Source organism: Pseudonaja textilis, chromosome 12 (assembly GCF_049901715.1).
Source record: "Pseudonaja textilis isolate UNSWEBS1 chromosome 12, rPseTex1.2, whole genome shotgun sequence".
In the NCBI taxonomy this organism is placed as follows: Eukaryota; Metazoa; Chordata; class Lepidosauria; order Squamata; family Elapidae; genus Pseudonaja; species Pseudonaja textilis.
The window spans coordinates 16,284,182-16,309,183 of record NC_142001.1 but is presented as its reverse complement, the minus strand read 5'-3'; the positions used below and the strand labels follow the sequence as shown (position 1 = coordinate 16,309,183).

General features: G+C 43.0%; 1 protein-coding gene across 10 annotated transcripts in view; it reads left to right on the top strand.

The window, feature by feature from the left end:
• GRIA3 (glutamate ionotropic receptor AMPA type subunit 3) overlaps nt 1-25,002 on the top strand; it is a 138,359-nt gene that overhangs the window by 9,968 nt on the left and 103,389 nt on the right. For all 10 annotated transcript variants that reach the window (XR_015745068.1, XM_087941092.1, XM_087941093.1 and 7 more), the window contains exon 3: nt 24,576-24,815. Coding sequence is in view for 9 of the 10 variants with exons in the window: in XM_087941092.1 (XP_087797218.1) it covers nt 24,576-24,815 (240 nt within the window). In the remaining variant the exon portion in view is untranslated. The remainder of the gene's footprint in view (nt 1-24,575; nt 24,816-25,002) is intronic.

Here is a 25,002-nt window from a genome sequence, read left to right as displayed (position 1 = left end):
AACGGGTTGTTTTCAGGATGGTTGAACTAAAAAAAATTTAAATTTTATTTTAAGAATGTTTTCTAAGATTGAATTCACCCCATGATGTCAGCTCAAGTAAGGATGTAGCCATGGCTGCGATGTTGCAAATCCTGTCTTTGTTCAACCGTGCCTTATGGAACATGCCACTGTGGTTTGGCCCACAACTTTTGGCTTAGCATCTTGGGTGAACCTGGTCCTTGCTGTCTCAGAAAGGAAACTTTCCTCGGAGATTAGGGTGTCTAGTCTGCTGTAACTTGGGGCATTTCTGAAATAGGATAAGTTTGAAAAAGACAGAGAAGGAAAATTTTGGAGACTGACAAAAACAACAACCCAACACTATGAACCACAGTGGCACAGTGGTTAGAGGGCGGTACTGCAGACTACTTCTGCTGACTGCCGGCTGCCTGCAATTTGGCAGTTCGAATCTCACCAGACTCAAGGTTGACTCAGCCTTCCCTCCTTCCAAGGTGGGTAAAATGAGGACCCCAATTGTTGGGGGCAAGAGGCTGATTCTGTATACCGCTTAGAGAAGGCTGCCTAGAACTTAGAAATAGCGTATAAGTCTAAGTACTATTGCTATTGTGAACTCTGCCCACCGTGAGGAGTTCAATCCTCATGGGCCCAAGGTTGACTCAGTCTTCCATCCTTCTGAAGTGGGTAAAATGAGGACTCAGATTGTTGAGGCCAATATGCTGACTCTGTAAACCACTTAGAGAGGGCTGTAAAGCTAAGTGTTATTGTCATGATTATTATTTTGTCAAAACATATTCTTTTCCTCGTCCAGTTGAGCTTCTGTGATGGTTCATCCTATCTCAGCTGTTGATGCTTTGCCTATCTTGGGAGGTGTGATGGACAAGCAGAAATGCTTCAGGGAAAGACCCCTGTTTGGGTTTTTCTCCCCTACTTATAGGTGATTCAGATGTTAGTGATCTCTGCAGGTTGAAGCTTTTTATGGTCCTTCAGGGGGGAAAGGAGAAGCCACCGATGAGCGCAAGGAGCTACCTTGCCTTATAAGCCCCAACCTGTGTAACCAAAGGCTGAGCCAGCAGGTAGATGTTGCTGAGACATTGCGGGGTTTTTTGGCTCACACAATGGAGCGAGACATCTTTTGCTGGAGCATGTTGCAACAGGGCAGCTTAAATGTCCAACTTTATCACTGGTGGGTCTCTGTCTAATTTCCCGTCTTGTTTCTCCCCTTGGATTTAAATTAACTCCTCCATCAGCCTTGAATACCATGGAGGTTTGAACGGATGCTTTCAAGTTCTCGCATGCCGCTGCTGTCTCTTTCTAGTTTGCGCCTGTAGTGTACTCTACCATATTCCTGAAGCCACTGCAATGTCAGCTCATTAGCAAACAGATCGCATATTTCTCTCTCTCTCCCCCCCCCCACCTTCTGCACTGTCATTGCAAAAGAAAAAAAAAGCTGTTGTACACCTTTAAGGCCAAGAAATGGACTGTTAGATCACGTACTATTTACAGGGAATGTTTAGAAAAGCCGGTGTAAAGCTCGAGTGGCTAATTTCCCCCTTAGAATCAAACTGCAAAGGGGACTGTCTTTTTACCAAAATATACAAGCCACAAAACTGTTTTTTTTTTCTTTTTTTGCAAAAGGCAGAGGATGTCAATCTACAGTATTGCTTGGAACAGGTTTTTCTTGGACACGTCCTTAACTCGGGTGCTTGTGTGTATGTGTGTGTGTGTGTATTTCTTAACACCCCTGGACCAGTCTGCATTCTTTGCCGTGGTTCTGTCATCTTTGCTAAACAAAGGGAGAAGTGCCTGGGTGATGTGTTTTTGTTTTTCGACCTATGTCTGTCTGCTGTGAGTAGTTCTCGCTGTCCTCTTTGTTGGGATGAGGTTGCCAGGGCTCTGTCCCTTCACCCATTCTCCTTGAGGGTGATTTACAATCCATCTTGCAGAAGGTAGACGTTTTACTAAAGGACGGAGGTAGGGGAAAAAAAATCTGCAGCTCCCCATTACGGAGATGGCATTTTAGGAAGTCCATACACGGTAGGCTGGTGAACCAAGACTCAGAAGAGACCAATTTACCTCTTGGCACGCTTTGTCCTGCAACACTTCACTTGATGCTGCAGCATTGATGTTTCTTCCTGGCAATGGACAAAACAGCTTTTTCCTGTACCTCTGGCTCCCCCCTGGCAAAAGGGTGGCAGTGCTCAAACTGGCCAGTTTACTACTTTTCAAGATCTCTCTTGTGGACAGCTTTGCATGGAAGAAAAGGAGAGGGGAAGTAGAGTTAGCAAGCCAAGAAGCAAAATTGATTTGGGGCAGTAGCCTTCCTCGAGCCCATATGAGTTGTCCAAAGGCTTTGTTGATATCAGTCTTGCCATACCTCTAAAGTTCTCTGCTCCATAAGAGAATCTTCCATTTTTTTTTCTTCCTTGTTCTCCAGATGTTTAAGAGATTCTTTCCAACTTCTCCCCATGGTGGGGTTTTTTGTTTTGGACCTTTTGTTGTTGATAGGAAATATGATGTTCCTTGTCTGGTTGTCATCTCTAGGGTCCAAAAAATCAAGATGGCAGCTACAACGGTAGGATCAAAGCTCTACTCAATGTTGTGTGTCTTCATAAAAATAGATAGGGTTTTGCTTGTGTCTTCAGGGTTTCTATCTTGGTTTTTTTTTAAAGCACATCCTGTGGCTAGCTCTGCATTTATTATATATCTTTCTTTTTCTTAAGAAGCCTTTCTGATGCCTTGTTTTCTACTTTGAAAAGAGTGCCATGCCTGGATGTCTTTCATTTAAACTTCCCTTGAAGAAAAATCTGGATACTATGGAGAAATCCAAGAAGCTTCTTCAGCTCTGACAGGATAGTGAGGAATGGAAGGATTTAGATTCCTTGCAGACAGCTGGTCATTTGCATCCTTTTAGCACTACTCAGGTGACCCTGAGGACACAGATAAACCTCCAAGTGCTTCAATTACCCTCAAAAGGGATGCAAATGACCAACTGTTTGTAAGGAGTATCAATCCTTCCATTCCCCACTATCCTGTCAGAACTGAAGAAGCTTCTTGGAAGAGAAGCGAAATGTCTTCGAAAGAAAAAGATAAGAAAGTCCAGTGGCCTCCCGAAAAAACACTTTTGGGACAACCAAGACGTGGATGTCTAAGAATCTCTACAGACTCCATTGGGAGAATGGCAGAAAACCTTCTGGACAGCCCATGTGGTTCTGAAATAGCGACAGGGACTTGGTTAGACCCTGCAATACTTCAAATAACCACGACAATGTGTTTCCTTGGCCCGATTTATTTTTCTTCTGTGTTTGTGTTTTGCTTTTCATCAGCAGCCAAAGAAGATGCCGATACTGGATATTAATCCACAACATCAATTGCAGGGGGAAAAAATAATCTAGGTTTCTAATATCAAAAGAGCAGCACAGTGCGAGTCTTTTTCGTGCTTCAAAAACATCAAGCGTACTGTGACTTCAAGCAACAAGGTTTTGGTCATAACACAAATGAGGACACCCTTCAAGAAACTTCCCATGAAATTAATTAGTCAACTGAGGAGGTCTCCCACGTCTATTCACACAGCACATTCGTGATGTGTGTAGATAAATGTAAATGCTCACCCAAAGAAGAAGAAATCTCAAACTGTCATTTAGTGAGAGGTGGTGCCTACGAAGGAGGAACTGGTACAATCCAGTGGTTGCAAATATATAAACATGTTATTATAATATTATTATGATGATCAGTCAAACAGTCATCCAGATGTTTGAACTGGATTTGACATTTATGTCCACCTATTGAGTCCCTCCCCAAGGACCTGGGATAGGCAGATATAGTTGTTGGGTGGTCTTCGAGGTATCATTGCAGTTCTTCCGAATAAAGCTGACTGGTAGTGAAGTTGTCAATGCCAAATGTTCAAGTGGTGCTTCAGATAGTTTGGGATTACATTCAAGTTGCCTACGACTCTTGGTACGATCTTTGCTTTCTTTTGCCACAGTGTTTCCCTTTCTATTTGCAGGCCTTTGTATCTTGCTATCTTCTCCAGTTCTTTTGCTTTGTTGTTGTTATTGCAGCTAGCTAATCTGCAACTCAGATCTGACATTATCAATTGCTATTGTATCTCCCCTTCACTCTCTTGAATTCTTGATTTGCCCTTGTTTTTGTTGTAATTAAATGGTACTTGTAGCCACCATCCTTCAACATGATTTCAGAGAGAGACCACCAGAACAAAATGGAGCTGAATTGAAAAATATAGCAAAACCTTTGTTTGATCATTTGGGCCTGAATAGAGATTGTAGCTTTCCATCCCTTCCCACAATGAATTTGACACTGCGAAGCCAGTGGCCATCAATTACTGCTGTAACAAAAAATCGCTGGTGTTTATTTTTCACGCTTCATTTTAATTGAACTGTCATACCCCGTCACTGCCACTTAATTCCACCGCCTCTCTCCGTATATGTCTCTGCTGCAGTGGAGAACACTGGCTTTTGGATCTGATGAGCTTAGTTCTAGTCTATAGAAGGTTCAATTTCATAATTATTTTGCCTGGGTTGTACTCGCACAACTGTTCCAACCCAGTCTGATGAGAGACCATTTAGTCTTGTTGGAAGGCAAACAGTTGTCAATGCCTTTGGGATAAAGGAGGACAAAGAATGAGTCTGAAGAAAATAGGTGGCAACTAATAGTTGAAAACGTAAACATAGCTTGGGAAAATCGAAAGAACTCAATATAAACCCAGTTTGATCTTTCCTGCGGGAGAAAACAGAGGAAATTTCAAACCTGGTTATTGTACCAAATATCATTAAAGTGGCATTCTTGTATTTCCTGTGTCTGTCTCTTCACCTGGTTTACTCAAAGAGGCTGTCAGGCATGAAAGATGCACACACGAAGCACCCAATTAAATTATTTATTGTTAAACAAAGTTCACAGGAATCTTCTGACTTGGTACCTGCTTGGAGTTAGGTAAAGGTCAATGGAATTTGAAAGGGCATGGATTTTAATCTGCTTGTGGCTATGTAGAGATTCTAGGCTGAAGCCTCTTTTAATTCCACCCCCAGCTTCTGCCAGCTCCTTCTCCTAGATCAAGAGTCACCAATCTTTCAGACATCAGGGACCACTAAATCCATAATTTTAAATCCTGTGGACCACTAATATGATCTGCCTAATGACCGGCTGGGTGGGCATGGCTAGGTGGTCATGTGACTAGGTGGGCATGGCCAACTTGTTGTCACTCACATTGGGTGCTTCGTCAGGCTCTTCTCACCCCTCCCCTCCAGAGGTGGTATTCAGCAGGTTCTGACCAGTTCTGGAGAACCGGTAGCAGAAATTTGGAGTAGTTTAGAGAACCAGTAAATACTGCCTCTGACTGGCCCCGCCCCCATCTATTCTCCCCCTCCCATTGAGTCCCAGCTGATTGGCTGGGTCTCCTTTGGTTGCCCTGCACAGGAGAACGGAGATGGAAAGCAGGTTAGTGGAGTGGGGAGGGAAGGGGGATTTTGCAGTATCCTTTCCCTGCCACGCCCATCAAGCCACACCCACAGAACCGGTAGTAAAAAAAAATTGAATTCCACCACTGACCAGGGAGGCTGGACTAGAAGACCTCCAAGCTCTATTCTGCATTGAATTGAGTTTTAAAGGGGACTGATGTCTGTCTGCAAAACCTGTTTCTGGTTTTGCATTTTCAGCCGCGGCTGAGATCACTTTTCTGACAGAGGAAGCGGAAAGTGCCATTGTGTCCAGGGATGGGCTTCAAAAAATTTTTTTTAGCAACGGGTACTCTGCCCGGTTGCTGGGTGGGTGTGGCCATGGTGGATGTTACTGAGAGTTTTGCAGCAATTATTCAGCACCAGAAAAATAAACACAGATGGCTGGTGCTTCATTTAACATATTTATAAACATAAGTAGATTTTACAAACCACTTGTAGATTTCTCCAACAAACTCAGACGGAAACATGTTGCAAGCAACTTTGGCAAGCAAGCAAATTAGTTTCATCTTCAATAGACAGACTCAGAGCTCAATATAGCTGCAGAGCTTAATAATACAGAGCCCCGCCTAGGTTACTTTTAGTTTCAGTTTCCAGCCTAGGCTAAATCTAGTTTCAGTTTCCAAACTATCCTCACTGGCTGATTTAGTTGCTATGCCTATTCACTGGCTGACTTTGGTACCAAGCTCTATTCCAGTTCATGAATATACTCTGACAGGTGTGGCCTAGTCAGCCTCCTGCACCATGGCAGGGCATGTGTGCAGTTTTGCCCTCCCCGGGCTCCGGAGGCTTCTATCAAGCCTCTGGGAGGGTGAAAATGTCTTCCCCGGACTCCGGAGGTTATCTGGAAGCTGGAAACGGGCCCATTTCTGGCCTTCCAGAACTTCCGGGAGGCCCATTCTTCACCCTCCCCGAGCCTCTGTGCAGGCCCTGCACTTACCTGCATCCAAAGTGTATGTGGGGAGGAGTGGGCAGGGCGGAGCCAGCCTGTGGAATTTGGGGGTTCTCTAAACTGTGCAGAATCTTAGCTAGGGGCTCTCCCGAACCCCCGTGAACCCCCAGCAGACCTACTCCTGATTGTGTCCCATGTCGTTGAAACGGGCTCTTAAAAGTTGACGCATCCTTTACGCTGTCATTTAGCTAATTGCGTGTGAATCGATTTCCAAGCTTCTTCACTCACCTTCTTCTCGTAATCTTGAATCCTCCGGGGAGATGAGGAGAGCAGATGGTGGAATGCCTGCCACGTCTCTGCCTTTAACATTTGCCATCTGTTTCCCTGAAATCAGATTTTTCAAGACATGCTTCCTCTCCCCCCACCCACCCCCTTCATCATGTCAGTCTCTCTAGAAAACTCCTGCCAAGAGAACAGGGGGATCCAGCAAAATCTCTAGGAAACAAGGGCCGAGATGCACAGAATGCTCCGAGGCAGAAGTTCTCCAATTCTGCAAGAGAGGGACTTATGTGCATTTCCCACACCGTGAATAAAATAAATGATTTCAACCAGAGGGTCTCCACACTTGGGAACTTTAAAACTTGTGGACTTCAACTCCCAGAATTCCTCAGCCATTCCTCATGCCGGTTGAAGAATTCAAAGTTCAAAATTCAATTCAAATTCAAGCAAAAATGCAAAAATGCAAAGATTCAAAAATGCAAAGATGCAAAAATGCAAAGATGCAAAAATTCAAAAATTCAAAAATTCAAATATTCAAACATTCAAAGATTCAAAATTTCAAAATTCCAAAATTCCAAAAATTCAAATTCGAACTGCAGTCAGTCCTCGACGTATGACCGTAATTGAGCCCCCAATTTCTGTTGCTAAGTGAGACATTTGTTCAGTGAGCTTTGCCCCATTTTACAACCTTTCTTGCCTCCGTTGTTAAGTGGATCACTGCAGTGGGTAACTTACTAACCCGGTTGCTAAGCTTCCCCATTGACTTTGCTTGTCAGAAAGTTGCAAAAGTGACAACTCTGGGACACTGCCACTGTCGTAAGTGTGAAGCAAGTGCCCAGCATCTGAATTTTGATCCCATGATCATGGTGAGGCTGCAAAGGTTCTAACAGTGAAAAACAGTCCTAAGTCCCATTTTTCAGCGCTGTTGTAACTTTGCACCACCACTAAGCGAACTGTTGTAACTCAAGGATTACCTGTCAGCTTTGGAAACTATATTCCATGCTGCCACATAGCCTGAGAAAGTGGGAGAGGAGGGGTGAGATTTCAACTGAGTAGCTCTAAGTCAATAAAATAAAATTCTTCTGTTAGTTCAAGGTGGTTGAGTATGGTGCAGGATGAAATAAGGATCTTACTTTTGGAAAGGTCATAATTGGGCCATGTGACGTGATGACAGCCAAGTGGGGATGGATTTGTAGTTTGGGAAATTGTGGAAAGCCGAAAAAAAACTTTAGATCCGGGTTTCCACAGATGTGCCAGGTGCTATTCTAATAAAGGTACTTTTGAGATATGTCTGTCTCGGAGTTACTGACTGGAATGGAGGTGTGCTGGAACGCTGACAATATCCCGAATCTGACACTACCTATGTTTGGTCAGAGTAGAATTGTGGAAGGAAGCTCAGATTAACAAACGTAGGGGAAGGTCAGTATAAAAATTCTATGTTTTCCCGCTGAAATAGGGAATGGCCTTCTTTTTCAAATGCTGTTTTATTCTGCTGGCCAAAATTATGGCAAGTAGCAGATGGGCCCCATGTTCGGTTTTCATAACTTCTGAGACCTGAACCTCATGCTCTTAGGAAACAAAGATATGTCCCATATGGTCATGCTCGCCTAATCTAATCCTTAGATTGTAATCTTGTTGTCAGGATTCCGGCATTTACCCCAATTAAATCATGAGTCTCGAGCCAAACTTCCAAAACTTCCAAAGGATTTATTGGGAGTTAACGTGTCCGGCACTGCCTAGGTGTAGTCGACTCTGAGGCACATCAGTCATTGTCAGCTGTGACCCAAGCTTTTTCCCACGCTCTGCATATATCGTAATTCATATTCTCCAATGGGACCAAGCCAAGAGTCCATAGCCAAGAGTCATCAATCATGTTCTCCAGTTAAAATTTTGCATGGCAGAAACTTCAGTCACTTAGTTACTATCTTTGAAAAACTATTTATGGAATGCACCTTCAGTTTCCAAGCTGCCGCACTGCTCTTTCAAACCCCATTCCTCCCTCCCTTTCTGTTGGCAACTCCAAAAAGACCATAGAAATATTTTATGAGTTGACACTTGTTAGTAGAATGATCTTAAAGGGGAAGGCATCAAAATCCAGAAATAAAGGAAGGAACTGAAAGGAAAGAATTTATACTTTTTCTCCAAAGGAATCCTTGATCTGGGTTTGGAGAAGGTTTTCTGAGAAATTTGCTCTCTTCTTTCTTTATCATCAGATACTTTACTTCCTTCTAAACCAGGAACTTCCAACTTTGGCAACTTTAAGACTTGTGGACTTGTGGACTTCCAACTCCCAGAATTCCCTGGCCAGTGTGGCTGTCTGAGGAATTCTGGGAGTTGAAGTCCTCAGGTGTTCAAGTTAGCGAGGTTGGACATTCCTGGTCGAAACCTTAATCCTGCTGCTTTGATGCTGATGGAAAAAAACATGGGAAGTTGAATTTCCAACTGTGGTTGTTGCTTCTCCGGGCTTCCAAGACTCATTTGTGTTCCTCTTGGACCACCAGCCGGACCAAGGTTGTCCTCTCAATCTTTATTGGGGATACCCAAGAATGACAACTCCTGATGGTGGCCTGAATTTCAGAGGTCATTGAGAATCTTCCAAACGGTACTGGATATTTGGTTTATTTGAAAGACTCTTTCTTCTGTGCGAGTAGGTTTCGCTAAAAGTATATAGCAGAATATATTGGTGGATCCGGTGTGTTTCAGCTGGTCAAAACAGAGGGATGTATGTCACTGGGAATGGAAATTAGGAGGAACAGATGCTTGCTCTGGACATAGAAATCTCAATGCGCCAGGGTTATTTTACTGTTCATTTTCATTCCATGGGTTGCATAAATTATCTAATTTGAATTCGTCATCTCTCTCTCTCTCTCTCTGTCTTTTTCTCTCTCCCACTCCCTTTCTGTGTGTCTCTCTCTGTGTTTTTCTCTTTCTCACTCTCCCTTTCACTCTCTCTCTCTTTCTCCTTCTCTCCCTCTTTCCTCCTCTCTCCCCTCTGTCTTTCTCTCTCTCTCTCTCCTCCCTTCCTTTTCTCTCTGTCTTTCTCTGTCTTTTTCACTTCCTCTCTCTCTTTCTCTCCCTTTCTCTTTCTCTCTCTCTCTCTCCCTCCCTTTCTCCCTCCCTTTCTTCCCCCCTCTCTCTTTCAGTCATACACAGAGACTATATATAGATGGCATAAAATACAAAAGTTCAAATATGCCTCAGCTACAGTTGATTATATTCATAAGCAGACATGAGGGTGAAGAGTGAGATGTCAAGAGCCTCAGGCCAGAGCTGACTGTTGTGTAAACATGGCCGGAGTCCATTAGCATGAAATGGAAGCAGAGAGTTACCCAGGATTTAAGCACTGACCCAGGCAAAGAAATATCCCTCTTTCCCCAGACTGTATTCCTGATTTCTGTGGTAACTGATCTTCTGACTTCTCCTAGTTTCCAATAAAACCTTTATTTAACCTTGAAGGGCGATAGAGCCTAGCTTCACTGCAGTGGTGGGATTCAAAAAGTTTTACTATTGGTTCTGTGGGCGTGGCATGGTGGGCGAGGCTTGGCTTGGTGTGCACGGCTTGGTGGGTGTGGCAGGGGAAGGATACTGCAAAATCCCCACTCCCTTCCCACCCCCCTAACCTGCTTTCCAGCTCCGTTCTCCTGTGCAGGGCAACCAAAGAAGACCCAGCCAATCAGCTGGGACTCAATGGGAGGCAGAGAATAGAGGGGGGCGGGGCCAGTCAGAGGTGGAATTTGCTGGTTCTCTGAACTGCTCAAAATTTCCGCTACCGGTTCTCCAGAACCGGTCAGAACCAGCCGAATACCAGCTCTGCTTCACTGCCAGGCTGTGTATAACTCCTTGACTTCCAAATATTTGTGTAGTGCCTGTTTGAAGCCGCAATAATACTGAAGAAAGTGACTTACGACTGTTGCCCACACCATTTCAGTATCCCCATGGTCATGTGATCAAAACCGGAGGCTTGGCAACCCATTCATATTTATGATGGCTCATATTTATGATGGTGGCAGCATCCAGGGGTCACATGATCCCCTTTTGCAACCTTCTGACAAGCACAGTCAATGCACAAGCCAGATTCGCTTAACAACTGCAATGATTCGCTTAACAACAGTGTCAAGAAAGCTCAAAAAATGGGATCCCGTCTCCATCCTAGGGCACGCAGGGTGGAGAGGATAAGGGAGAGACATGGTCTACTCAGGAGCAGAGGGCCTTGATCCTCTTCATGGGCTGCAGCTGTGACAACTGGATAAGAGGACGGACATGCATATGGACCAGTGCTGGAAACAAAGCGTGGAAATATCTCTAGTCTGTCATTCCTCTCTGAGTTTGAATAGAATAGAATAGAACAGAACGGAACAGAACAGAACAGAACAGAACAGAACAGAATAGAAAAAATAGAATAGAATAGAATAGAATTCTTTATTGGCCAAATGTGATTGGACACACAAGGAATTTGTCTTGGTGCAAATGCTCTCAGTATACAGAAAAGAAAAGATACATTCATCAAGAGTCAAGAATCATCAGGTACAACACTTAATGATAGTCATAGGTTACAATAAACAATCAAATCATGCTAGGAAACAGTCCATATAAATTGTAAGGATACAAGCGACAAAGTTACAGTCATACAGTCACAAGTGGGAGGAGATGGGTGATAAGGAGTGATGAGAAGATTAATAGTAATAGTAGTGCAGACTTTGTAAATAGTTGGACAGTGTTGAGGGAATTATTTGTTTAGCAGAGTGATGGCGTTCGGGGAAAAACTGTCCTTGTGTCCAGTTGTTCTGGTGTTTAGTGCTCTACAGTGTCGTTTTCTTTATACCCTGCTGATAATGTTAGTTTATAGTTTCCCCCCACATTTTTTCCCAGTATTCTAATTCAATATTATACCCCAAATTTTTCACCCAAGCTATCATTGTTTCTTTTACAATTTCTTCTTTCATTTTAAAGTTCAAAAGAAGATTGTATATTTTGGATATCCTTTTCTTGAATGTCTTGATCTTATGCTCTTCCGCCCGATATAAAATCTTTCTCTATTTTCCTGGACCACGAATCCTGCTGGGACAGTTCCATTTTATTGTGACTTGCCTGCAGGATGATTTCTGCAGGTGGTTCTCAATTTACGACCACCATCGAGCCCAGAATTTATGTTGCTATGTCAAAAATTTGCTAAGCGAGCCTTGCCCCATTTCACAGCTGTTCTTGCCCTGTATGTAAAGCGAGTCACTCGCAGTCGTTAAGTTAGTAACAACTGGCTGTTAAGTGAATCCCCATTGACTTTGCTTGCCAGAAGGTTGCCAAAGGAAATCACGTGGCCTCCGGGACACCGTCGTAAATACGAGTTGCAAAGTGTTTGAATTTTAATCAGGTGACCATGAGGATGTTGCAATGGTCGTACATGTGAAAAATGGTCATGAGTCACTTTTTCCAATGCCGTTGCAACTTTGAATGGTCAGTAAGTGAACTGTTGTGAGTCAAGGGCTAACTATATTTATATGCCCTTTGCAAACGAAACAAACGCTTGTTTCCATTTGGTTTTGTGAGCTCTTGGTTGCTTCTGCTGCTTTTGTGCAGTGCAAAGCTAACATTGACGGATAACTGGGTTAGTTGGTTGGGTAGGGGGGCTATAGTCCCCCAGTTTTGTTCAGAAAGATTAAAAATGCACAATAAAACTGGCTACAAGCACTCAAAGCTCCTCCTTCTCTTTGGGGGAATTGATACCGCCTAGGAAGTGAACTGCTCCTTGTTTGAAGAGACACTTCACTTAATTGCTTCCTCTACTGGTAAAATTGCTCAATTCCAGTTTGCTAAATGAGGGAGTGTAAAGGATGCTGTTATTGAATGCACCTTGGATGTTGCAAAATGCCTCCTTGGGTTGGAGGCGGCATAGCAGGAATTCAGGAGAACGAGCATCATAATTTCCTTGGAAGGATGTGATCTGAATAAGGAGAACAGGGCGCAGACTGAGCCCCCAGGAATTCTGGGACCCTAAGCCCTTATATCGGACTCTTGAACTAACCATATTCTTGTCTCTGCTTGTATGAAATCTGGGTCCAGTACTGAGTCACCATTGTGTAGTCCATGTGATAGCAATAGCAATAGCACTTAGACTTATATACCTCTTCACGGTGCTTTTCAACCCTCTCTAATAATAATTTGGATCCAATAATTTGGATCCTCATTTCACCCACCTCAGAAGGATGGAAGGCTGAGTCAACCTTGAACCTGGTGAAATTTGAACTGCCAAATTGCAGGCAGCCGGCAGTCAGCAGAAGTAGCCTGCAGTGCAGCACTCTAACCACTGTGCCACCGCAGCTCCTGTAAATCTTGAGAACCAGTTTGGTCTGAGGGTTAAGGCACCAGATTAGAAAGTGGGAGCTGTGAGTTCTAGTTTCCTGCCTTAGGCATGAAAAACAATGGGTGTCTTTGGACCAATCACTAGGAGACAGTGAGTTCTAGTCCTGCCTTAGCTATGATAACCAGCTGGGTGATTTTGGACCAATCATCAGGAGATGGTGAGTTCTAATTCTGTCTTAGCTATGAAAACCAGCTGGGTATCTTTGGGCCAATCCCAGGGCACTATGAATTCTAGTCTTGCCTTAGACATGAAAGCCAACTGGTGACTTTGGGCTAGTCCCTCCCTCCCTCCCTCCCACCCCCCCACTCTCCCTCTCTCAGGGTTATTGTTCTGGGGCAAATTGGAGAAGGAAGTGTTGTGGTTAGCCAGCAGCAGGTGCAGACGGTTGAGGAGAGCGAAGGCTCAGATGAGAGGCCAGGACCATTAGGGACTGGACTGCTGCCTTCAGAGATTGTGGGGGCTGGCAGCAGCAATGAGGAGGTTCCCGAGGAGCCTGTGTCAAGTGCGCATGAATGAAAGATTGCTTGGAGGAAAGAACAGTTACAACAGCACGGGTGACTCAGGAGTAAGGCTACAAGGTAATGGCCCCTCCTTCAAGAAGATAAAAGCCAGCTGTGAACGAACGCACTTTGCAGAAAGCAAAGAAGTTTTGAACTCAGCCTCGTGGACATTACAATTGGTATTTGAAGACTCTTGTAAACTATTTCTTATCTGTTGTTTTTTGTCAGACTTGAAAAAACTTGGCAAGGTTCTTTCTTGTCGGAGCTAATTAGTTGGAAGCAGCCTTTTATCTGTGAAGAAAGTAGGATTCTTAGCTGAAACTTACAAAGATTATACTGCTGCCTTTGTCTTGTGCTTGTTCTCTTGGGACCAGATTTGGGTAAGAACAGGAGGAAATGTTTTCTATACACAGTATGTTCGCCGCCTTGAGTTCTTTGTAAAAATAATAAAGGTGGGATAGAAATAAATGAAATAAAATAAATGGAAAGGCCTATCTCCATTCTGTTTTTTAAAAAGGGCTGACTCTTATATGGACTCACACTAATGGCTTGCCTGCCCAAAAAGTATCACTGTAAGGTAAGGGGAGGGGACTTTCCGAGAGCCTCTTGCTGACCTCACTGGTTGGGGGAGAGCTTGAATCTTGTTCTGCTAGACTTCAGCACACCTTGCCTTGGCCCACTCCTGCCTCCCTTTCCTTTTGGCGGATGCATCAATTGGGTGGAGTGTCTCTTCCGCTGAAGTGTGACACATTCAGGAAACCCAGCGACTTCCTGTTTGTTGCAATCAGATGCTCATTGTCTGATTGCCATCCTTGTTGTTTGGCGTGCTCATTATGAACACACTACTTCAGACAACTCTTTTGTGATGTGCCAATTAACTGAGCCTGATAAATACTGATTAGGCATAATTTGCATTGAGGAAACTATAATACTGTGGCTGGGTGCTTTTTTTTTTTTTTTTGCTTTTTCTTTTAGAGGAAGATGATTATGTGGGAAAGGCATCCTTCTGAGCACTGGTGCTGAATGCCACATCTGGGGCTCTCATCTCCAGCTGTTTTTGGGTTGCAGTGGGTTCCAAGTATCAGGGAGTGAGTCGGATGCAGGACCAAACATGGGCAGTGGTGAGATTCAGCCGGTTTGCACCAGTTTGGGAGAACTGGTTGTTAATTTTCTGAGCAGTTTGGTGAACTGGTTGTTGGAAGGAATCATTAGGGCAGAGAACCGGTTGTTAAATTATTTGAATCCTACCATTGGACACAGGGCCCCTGAAGGATATGCATGGAGAAGGTGCTTACCCAATTGTGATGTTAAGAATAGAATAGAATAGAATAGAATAGAATAGAATAGAACAGAATAGAACAGAATTATATGCTCTCAAGATACATGCGTCAAGAATCATAGGCATAACACTTAGAAGTAGTTATAGGATACTATAAATCATACTAGGAAACATATAAAACGTATAAATCATACTAGAAAACATAATAATAAGCTAGGGCCTATCAAGTCATACTAGTAAACAGTCAGTAAAATAATAATAAAAAATCGTAAGGATACAAGAAACAAAGTTACATTCATACAGTCATAGGTGGGAGGAGATCGGTGAAAGGAAAAATAAGATTAATAGTAATAGTAATGCAGACTTAGTAAATAGTTTGACAATGTTGAGGAAATTATTTGTTTAGCGGAGTGATGGCATTCAGGGAAAAAAACTGTAAAAAAAATACAACCAGGAAAAGGAAATTTACGAAGCAAAGAGAGACACTGCATTGATCCATTTTATTTATTTTCAGGGAGGTCCATTTTTAATTTCTCCTGATCTCATTCACATTTTTGAGTGCAATTGTCGATACATCTGTTTAATTCGGTGCTCCATTTAATTGTCCGGTAAGGCCCGTTGTCCATAAAAGGTTATGTACCTTGACATCTCAAGTCCACTGGACTAGGAAAAGCTAGTCTGGATCTTGGCTTGCTTGGAAAGATCCTTAGTAAACTCAAACAATCTTTTGATGGTGAGGAATCCATCATCTATTTTCCCTGGTGCTTCTTTTGCCAAAAATCATAGCCACAACTAAACCTCAAACCCTTGTTTATTGGACCATTTGGAAAGATGGGGTACATTTAACCGTCATGCCCATTAATTCAAAATTATCCTGTTTGCATCCGTTTCCACTCTTTGCCTCATTCTGCCATTAGGCAAATGCTCCTGTTACATCATTTGCATTATTTCTTACCCTGATGTTGTTGCACAAATGATGTAGATTCCACATCTAGAATCCTGCATCCAGTTTTGGCCACCACACTATAAAAAAAGATGTTGAGACTCTAGAAAGAGTGCAGAGTAGAGCAACCAGGATGATGAGGGGACTGGAGACTAAAACATACGAAGAACAGTTGCTGGAACTGGGTATGGCTAGTCTAGGGAAGAGAAGGACCAGGGGAGACAGGAGAGCAGTCTTCCAACATTTCAGGGGCTGCCCCAGAGAGGAGGAGCGGGTCAAGCTATTCTCCAAGGCACCTGAAGGCCAAACAAGGAATAATGGATGGAAACTGAACAAGGAGAGATTCAACCTGGAAATAAGGAGAAATTTTCTGACAGTGAGAACAATCAACACATGGAACATAAGTTGCCTTCGGAAGTTGTGGGAGCTTCATTGCTGGAAGCTTTCAAGGAGAGATTGGACTGCCATTTGTCAGAAATGGTGTAGGGTCTCCTGTTTGGGGAGGGGGTTGGATTAGATGACCTACAAGGTCCCTTCCAACTCTGTTAATCTGTTAGATGGACAAAAACTACAGAACGGAAAGGATTTGCTAGTTTGCCTATAATAAATTTTGTCCATTATTTCAGGATTATATTTGGAGGAATACATATGCAGTCAGCTAAACTGAGGTCCATTAAATCCCAGGTGACTATGAAGATTCACAGTCATCCAGGTCATGGTTGTCCCAAAGGTGCTTTTGCAAAAAAAAAAGCAGCTAGACTTTTTTTAGGTTTTTTCTTACTTGAAAACATCTTCTCATCCATGAAGATTCTTTAGTTCTAAACCAAAGAAGCTTCTTGGATGAAAAGCAAAATGTTTTCAAGGAAAAAAACGAAGGAAATCCAGTTGCCTCTTGAAAAAGCACTTTTGGGATTAAACCCTAGGCTTTCCTTTTTGTGTGTGTGGAGTGATTTCCCCTGTCCCCGGTGTTCTTTTGATGAAAACTTTTCTTCTTCGACAGAATTCCAAATTAAAGGATGGGCCATTCAATCTTGCAAAATTCATTTTTTAGAAAATAATGGCTATAATTCCTGAAAGGGCTTGATATTCAGACAAGCTAATTATGAGCCAAACCAGACATTCAAAAGAAAATTGAGTGGGCTCCTAATTGGCTCTGCTTATAGCTTACACAATTCTTTTTTTCATTTTTGTTTTATCGTGTCTCCAAATTCTACTGTTAGCACTTTCCTTAGTTGAAATAACAGTGATCGGCTCATTTCTTTTCCGGAAGCAGTGGAAATCGGAGTCTTAAGAGAGCACAAAAGCTAATACTGATGCTCTTGGACCAATGTTACCAGGAATTCAGAATTGTCTCTGAACATGTTTATCCTTAAGTTTCACAAAATAGAAATCTTTGTATTTAATTAGCCTTGAGGGAGTTTGCAACCCGAACGAGGAAAAAAAAACTGTAGTTAACCAATAACACAGGGGACCCAATCTTGACTTTTCCCCCTTAAAATAGGAGATCTGGGAGAAAAGAAAAGAAAAACAATCCCAAATTCTTCCTTTATTAAGACCAACCCACCGCTGCAAAAGCCAGCGGGGAAAAGCACAGCTAGCCTTCCAGATTAAAGCTCATGTCAGAGATGGCAATGTATTAGTCACAAGGAAATCTTAACCCAGCTATGGGTTTTAGATTTTTTTTAAAAAAATCTTGATTAATATCCTTTGGAGACCCTGGGAAGGTGTAATAACTATATCTCTGCCAGGAAGGCTTTTAAGCAAAGATGCTTTGGGAGTTTGATGGAATCTTACTGTATCATTTGAAGCGCAACCATAGCTCCGTATGGGTTTGCTTTCTTCTAACAGTTCAAAGTTTCCTGTTAATAGAAAGAAACCAAAATTACTACATTATACCCCTTGTCTACCGGGTATCAGACATTATCAATTGAAAGGAAATTTTGTTCTCTCCTTCCTCCTCTCTCTGCTATACAAGTCTTGTTTAACTGTTGGCTTGCTAATTGGAGCATTGATTCAAGGTATGATAGCAATGGCACTTAGACTTATACAGTATACCGCTTCACAGTGCTTTATAGCCCTCTCTAAACTGTTTACAGAGTCAGCCTCTTGTCTCCAACAATCTGGGTCCTCATTTTTACCGACCTCGGAAGGATGAGTCAATCTTAAGCTGGTATGTATGGATGGATGAATAGGGGAGGGAATGGAGAAAGGAAGGGAGGGAGGGAGGAAGGAAGGAAAATAGCAATGTCTTACTTAACAATTGAAATTTGAGGCACAATTATATTAGGCAGCAGGAAACAAAACCAAAATTTGAATATAAAAATGCACATCTCCAGTAGGGTTGGAGTTGACTACTGGACTACTAGATTGGAAGGATGGAAGGATGAGTCAACCTTGAGCTGGTGAGAATCGAACTGCTGAATTGCTGGCAGTCAGCAGAAGTAGCCTGCAGTACTGCATTTTAACCACTGCACCACCACAGCTCTTGGATCAGAATAGAGCTGGAAGGGACTTGGGAGGTCTTCTAGTCCAGCTCAAGCAAGAGACCCTATACCCATAGTGGCTAACCTTTTTGGGGCGCTGTGCCAAAAATTGTGTGTGTGCTTGCATGCTCACACTCATGTGCCAGCACCCAGAAGGCAATGTGTGCCCTGCACACACACCCTCTACACATGAGCCACAATCCCCCGCAACCCCACCCACCGCACTGCCCCCTTACCTGCACTGCGCCTCACAGCTGATTTTCGGTGGGTTTGAGGCCTTTTTTGGCCTCCCAAAGGCTTGAGGAAGGCTTCCGCAGGCTTTGCAGGATGAAAACTAGCCCTGTTTCATCACTTCCGGTATTTTCAGAAAAACAGGAAGTGATGAAACGGGGCTAGTTTTCAGCCTGCAAAGCTTGTAGAAGCCTGCAGAAGCCTTCCTCAAGACTTTGGAAGTCCGAAAATCAGCTGTGAGGCACGCACATGCACAGTGAGGTAAGTTTGCCTGCAACTCAACATGCTGGCACAAATGACTCTGCATGCCACCTGTGGCACGCGTGCCATAGGTTCACATATCACGGTCCTATACCATTTTTCCTATACCAGGTGGCTGTCCAGTCTTTTCTTAAAAAGCTCCTGTGATGGAGCACCCACAACTTCTGGTGGCAAGCCGTTCCACGGGTGAATTGTCCTCACTGTTCAAGAAGTTTCTCCTTAATTCCTGGTCGCAGCATCCTCAGAGTCACGTGATCTCCTTTTGCGACCCTCTGACAAGCAAATCCAACGGGGAAGTCAAATCCACTTAACAACCAGGTTACTCACTTACCAACTGCAGTGATTCACTTAACAACAATGGCAGAAAAAAATCATAAAAAGGAGCAAAACTCAAGAAATGCTAGCAACAGAAATGTTGGGCGTTCAATTGTGGTTGAACGTTGAGGACTGCCTGTGTTGTAATCTATATATTGCTCAACTTAATAAGGCTCGGCGCGACCTCTAAAGCCAAGCATCGCTTGGAACAAAGATCATAAGATTGAAAATTTAACACAAACCAGACTAAACTTATCTGCAGCAAATACGATGTTCTCGGGCTGTTGTTGTTTTTTCTCCCTGCAGTTCAAGAGATTTTAACTGTAATTGCATGGCTTAACTTTGTGTTTTAGCAAAGCCATTCATCTGTGTACAGTTTCCTACTCCTCTTTCTCCCTTTCTTCTTCTTTTTTAATTGTCTTCTTTCTGCGCCTTTGGGATTGATGAGCTAGGCTTACTGGCTGACAACAAGGAAGTTTCACCTGCGCGGAATGGAAGATTAGACAAAGCTGGGCTTTTTTTTTATTTTTGTAGCCTGACTTAAAACAGTTAAAATAGCTAAGTAGTTAAAACCCTTTTCTGTTTGCTTAGATACCGCCAAATCACGATATTCCTAATTCTGGGGCCTTCTGATTTATTTCCAGGAGAGACTAAAGCATGGTGGGTATTAAACATGAGACTTTCGGGTTAAAAGTGTAGGTTCCCATTCAAATCACAAGAAGGATAAAGTTATTAATATTAATGCTATTAGTAACACGAATACAATTTTAAAAATCGCCATGAAAGGAAGAGCCTGGAATAAAAGAAAAAGAGGGAGGGGGAGAAGGGGAGAGGGAAGAGAGAAAGGGGGGGAAGAGGAAGAGAGAGGGAGGGGGAGAGAGAAAGGAGGGGGAAAGGGAGGGAGGGAGAGAAAAGGAGGAGAGAGGGAGCAAAAGAGAGAGAGGGAGAGAGAAAAGGAGGAAGAGAGAGGGAGGGAGGGAGAAAAGGAGGGATCATAGAGAAGGAGGAAGAGAGGGAGAGGGAGGAAGAGAGAGGGGGAGAGGAAGAAGAGGAGAGAGGAAGGGGAGAGAGGGAGAGAGAGAAAGGGAGGGAAAAGGGAGGGAAAAGAGAGAAAATACACCATCTCTTTGTTCATATTCAGCAATTTGAAGATCAAGCCACCAATTTAGCTCCTGACTTTCTTCTCTCCACCATATGTTGGCATAATCTTCAGCATTTGGGCAATTGCCAAGGGGGGAGGGGGCGGAGGGGGGGGCGAGTAGGGAGAAAGCCAGAAGATTCATGACTCAGAGTTGACATAAATTTTGACTTTGTGAGCAGAGCTCCGGAATGCAAAAAGAGAGGGGAGGAACACACACACACACACACACACACACACACACAAAGAGCCATGCCTCTTTTTTAATAGTGTTCCCAGATTTCTTTTGTCGTCTGCTGCAGTGGTACTTAAGATGGCTTACCAATTGCAAATAAAACAAACAACTAATCCCAAGGAGGAGGAAAAAAAAAAAGGAAATAAAATCAACAAAGTGAGTCAAAGGAAGACCCAGTCTGCTTCCAGAACCCACGGATTCACCACTGACCCAGAGAAGTGAATCTGTTTTCATTTGTTTTCCAAATTAAAAAAGAGAGAGAGAGAGAAGGAGGGAGGGAGAGAGAGAAAGAGAGAGAGAGAGAGAGCTTGGAGCAAAATTCTGTAATAGAGAAGCATTTTGAGAAAGGACTGTTTCTGCAGCATTACCTGTGCCCAGGTAGTGGATAAACATATTTAAATAAAACAAAATCTCTAACAAACATCTAGACAACTTAGAAGGTTCATTCAGAAAGAGGGTTCCTTTGAATGGTGGTTTCTCTGAATGGTGGTTTCTCTGAATGTTGAAGCTATGATTGTACAATGTAGATGCCAAAGTGCAGGTTTAGTTTAGTTTAGCGTGGCTTAATTTATCTTAGTTTATCTTAGCTTAGTTTATTGATTAGCCCATGGGCCATATCAACACACAGAGTTCCAAACACAAATGATTACTGAACTCCTAGAAAAACCAATTTAAACAAAGTTGGAGTAAACTACAATCATTTGATATATGGATAAGTAAAATAAGATAAAACTATATTTCAGTGTCCCTCCTACAATCTACCCCAATCAGACCCGATCTCAGCCAAACCATTTGATTCGAGTATTAAATGTTGTTTTTGGATTCTGGCCCTGTATAAGGTATGCTGCTTTAATATGGAGTTCCCAATGGGTCATTCATTTAATATATGAACCAAGGTACCTGTCTCTCACGCTCTTATACAAACAACGATCAGATAATATGTGAACCAAGTCCTCTACGGAAAATTGGAGATACATCCATTATAAGATATAGAACAGAATCTCCCATATTGAAGTGTATTAAATGCCACTTGGTATTGAACACAATAAGATGTCTGTGGAGATTCTCCGTCATCCAGGTCATGGTTCTCCCAAAAGTGCTTTTTTTTTTTTCAAGGGGCAACTGGACTTTCTGGTTTTTCTTCGAAGAGGTTTCGCTTCTCATCCAAGAAGCTTCTTCAGCTCTGACTGGATGGTGAGGAATGGAAGGATTTATCCTCCTTGCAGACAGCTGGTCTACTAACGGGTCATTGAGGCCACTTGGAGGTTTATCTGTGTCCTCAGAGTCATCTGAGTAAGGCAAATGGTTCCTGTAGTCTGCCATTTTTCTGGAAATCCGTTCATATTCCCACATCATTTGAGGGTGTTCATCCCAAAGCGCACAGCTAAAAGTAAAATATAAATCTTTCCCTTCTCCACCATCCAAATCAGAGCTGAAGAAGCTTCTTTGGGTGAGAAGTGAAACATCTTCAAAGAAAAAAACAAGACAATCCAGTTGCCTCCTGAAAAAAACACCTTTGGAGCAACCATGACTTGGATGACGGAGAATCTCTACAGACCAGCTTGTGCTGTTTATTGATTGACCCTTTAATCGTGTTTTGAAGGAGTCATTTGCTTCCCTAAGGTGTGGCGTTCAAATGAGTTGGCCTTCTGAGGCTTGTGAGACTCTGTGGTTTATTTCTGGAACCTTCCCCTCCAGCTCATGAATTAGAAGGTTTTTACACAAGATGGGAGAAACCTCACAAGGTCACCGAATGTGATGAGCTTGCCATGCTCTTTTGCAGGATCTCAGGAGGTTTCTGGAGAGAAGGTCACCACTGCAGGAGATGTTAAATCAACCCCCACAAAGGGTCTCAGCTTTTGCACGTGAGGATGGTGGCAGCAAAGTTGTGACCTTGAGTGTTTTCCACCTTCTGGAACACAGTCTCAACATTCACACAAAAATCGGCAAGCAACTGTCATGACAAGAGAGAGAATTTCTCACGTTCTAAGGGTTTACCACCCTTCCCTACCTTGGCAGAAGGACTGCCTTTTAATGTACTGAACTGAAAAGGCTAAAATAAACATGTCTTGATTTTATGTGGGTTTTAAAAAAAGATATTAAGCCCCCCCACCCAAAAATAATAATAAGTACTCAACGTAAGTGCGTAAAATTGGAAAGTGGTTCTAAGGAGCCCTAATTATTAAGGAGATAAGCTGGATGGAGCTGGGTTTCAACTAAAGAAATTTTTATGACTGCTTGCTTCATCTTGACTTCCCAAAATTGCTTATTTAACAACCCACTTATGAGCTGGTTATTCTGTCTGCAGCCTATTTTATGTAGAGTCAAGGATCTATTAATGCAATCACTGCTCTACTATCCTTACTTTTTCTGAACTCCACAAAGGCAGATGAGAAAGATGCCTGGCCTGTAAGGGAGAAGAAGGTGTCCAGTCAACAGGAGTTGTGTGTATTAGTGGCTGAAAAGCAAGACCAAATATTGTTGGGCCAATGGTGTTTTCTCAAAAGGCAATGTTGAGGTTGTTTTTCCTTGAGGACGTTTTGCTTCTCATCTAAGAAGCTTCTTTGGTTCTTATCCAACAAGCTTCTTCGGTTCTTCAGAACTCTTCTTGGTTGAGAAATAAAATGTCTTCAAGGAGAAACAAAGCCCAGTTGCCTTTCAAAAAGAAGCTTCTTCAGCTCTCATCCAAGAAGGTTCCTCAGTTCTTCAGAACTCTTCTTGGATGAGAAGTGAAATGTCTTCAAGGAAAAACAAAGGCCAGTTGCCTTTCGAAAGAGACAACCCAAAGGAACTGGGCATGGCTAGTCTAGGGAAGAGAAGGACCAGGGGAGACAGGAGAGCATCTTCTCATATTTGAGGGGCTGCCACAGAGAGGAGGAAGGGGTCAAGCTATTTTCTAAAGCACCTGTAGGCCAGACAAGGAATAATGGATGGAAACTGAACAAGGAGAGATTTAACCTGGAAATAAGGAGAAACTTTCTGACAGTGAAAACAATCGACCGATGGAACAGAAGTTGCCCTCGGAAGTTGTTGAGGAATCATCAAACCTTCAAGAAGAGATTGGACTGCCATTTGTCAGAAATGGTGTAGGGTCTCCTGCTTGGGCAGCGGGTTGGACCAGATGACCTACAAGGTCCCTTCCAACTCTGATTATCTGTTATCTGTTAACCATGACCTGGATGATTGAGAATCTCCAGAGACGCCAAATACTCTTGCGCTTATTCTGAGTCATGAATCACCCTACAGTGATTTAAACTCTCTTCAGAATTGACGAGCCTTTTATTCTAATTCTCTTCCTATTCTAAATATGAATATGCATGTGGAATATGGATGAGAGCTGAGACTGGTGAGACGGGGACTTTTGATTCTCAGGCTAAAGAGAACCGTAATGTAAATATAATACAGTTTCCTACCCAGTACATCAAGTAATCCATCAATGAGCATCCATCCTTAATTTGGAAGGGCAGGAGGAAGAAGTCTAGAGGTTAAACACAGGGATATTGATGTGTACTTGTCTGACTTATTTTGACCTCGGTGGGCAATCACTGTTGTGTTTAAGATACATGTTGTTTGTCTCCAGTAAAGTTTCTAACCAAGCCAAGATAAGTCTGAGAATATTCTGTCAAATCAAACCAAATGCTGAATAATTACATTAGTGTCTAGAGGTTGGACAACCATTTGTCTGAAATGTTGTAGGCTTCCTCCTTCAGCAGAGGGTTGGACTAAAAGACCTCTAAGATCCCTTCCAACTCTGTTATTTTGTTAAATCTGAGAACTGTGATACATTGAGGAAGGTTGACTCAGCCTTCCATCCTTCTAAGGTTGGCAAAATGAGGACCCAGATTGTTGAGGGCTACATGCTGACCTTGTACACCACCTAGAGAGGACTGTAAAACATTATTGGGTGGTATATAAGTCTAAGTGCTATTGCCGTTGCTTGCAATTGCAGCCTAACTCTGCCCACTGACAGGAGTTCAATCCTGACCAGCTCAAGGTTGACTCAGCCTTCCATCCTTCCAAGGTCAGTAAAATGAGGACCCAGATTGTTGGGGGCCAGAGGCTGACTCTGTAAACCGCTTAGAGAGGTCTGTGACGCGGTATATAAGTCTAAGCTCTATGGCTATTTCCAAAGCATTTGAATCCTTCCTGCTGGACATTGCTCCATGCTAATTACTTTGTTCTTCTGTCCTTCCTAGTCTGCTCCCAGTTCTCCAGAGGAGTCTATGCCATCTTTGGATTCTATGACCAGATGTCAATGAACACACTGACGTCCTTTTGCGGGGCATTGCATACGTCTTTCATCACGCCTAGCTTTCCAACCGATGCCGAGGTTCAGTTTGTCATTCAGATGCGGCCAGCTCTGAAAGGAGCCATCTTAAGCCTTCTGACATACTATAACTGGGAAAAATTCGTATATCTCTATGACACCGAACGAGGTAAGAATGTGCTTTTATTTCTCCTAGCTGGTTTCTTCTACCCCTCCCCCACTTGTCTCTTAATGCAAAAAGTGGCTTAATATAGGTAGTCCTCTACTTAATGGATAATCAATAGGAAGGCCTGGACCTGAAGGAAGTCAAGGATTTGAACCATTCGTTTGAACTGTATTTGTTTTGACACAGAATG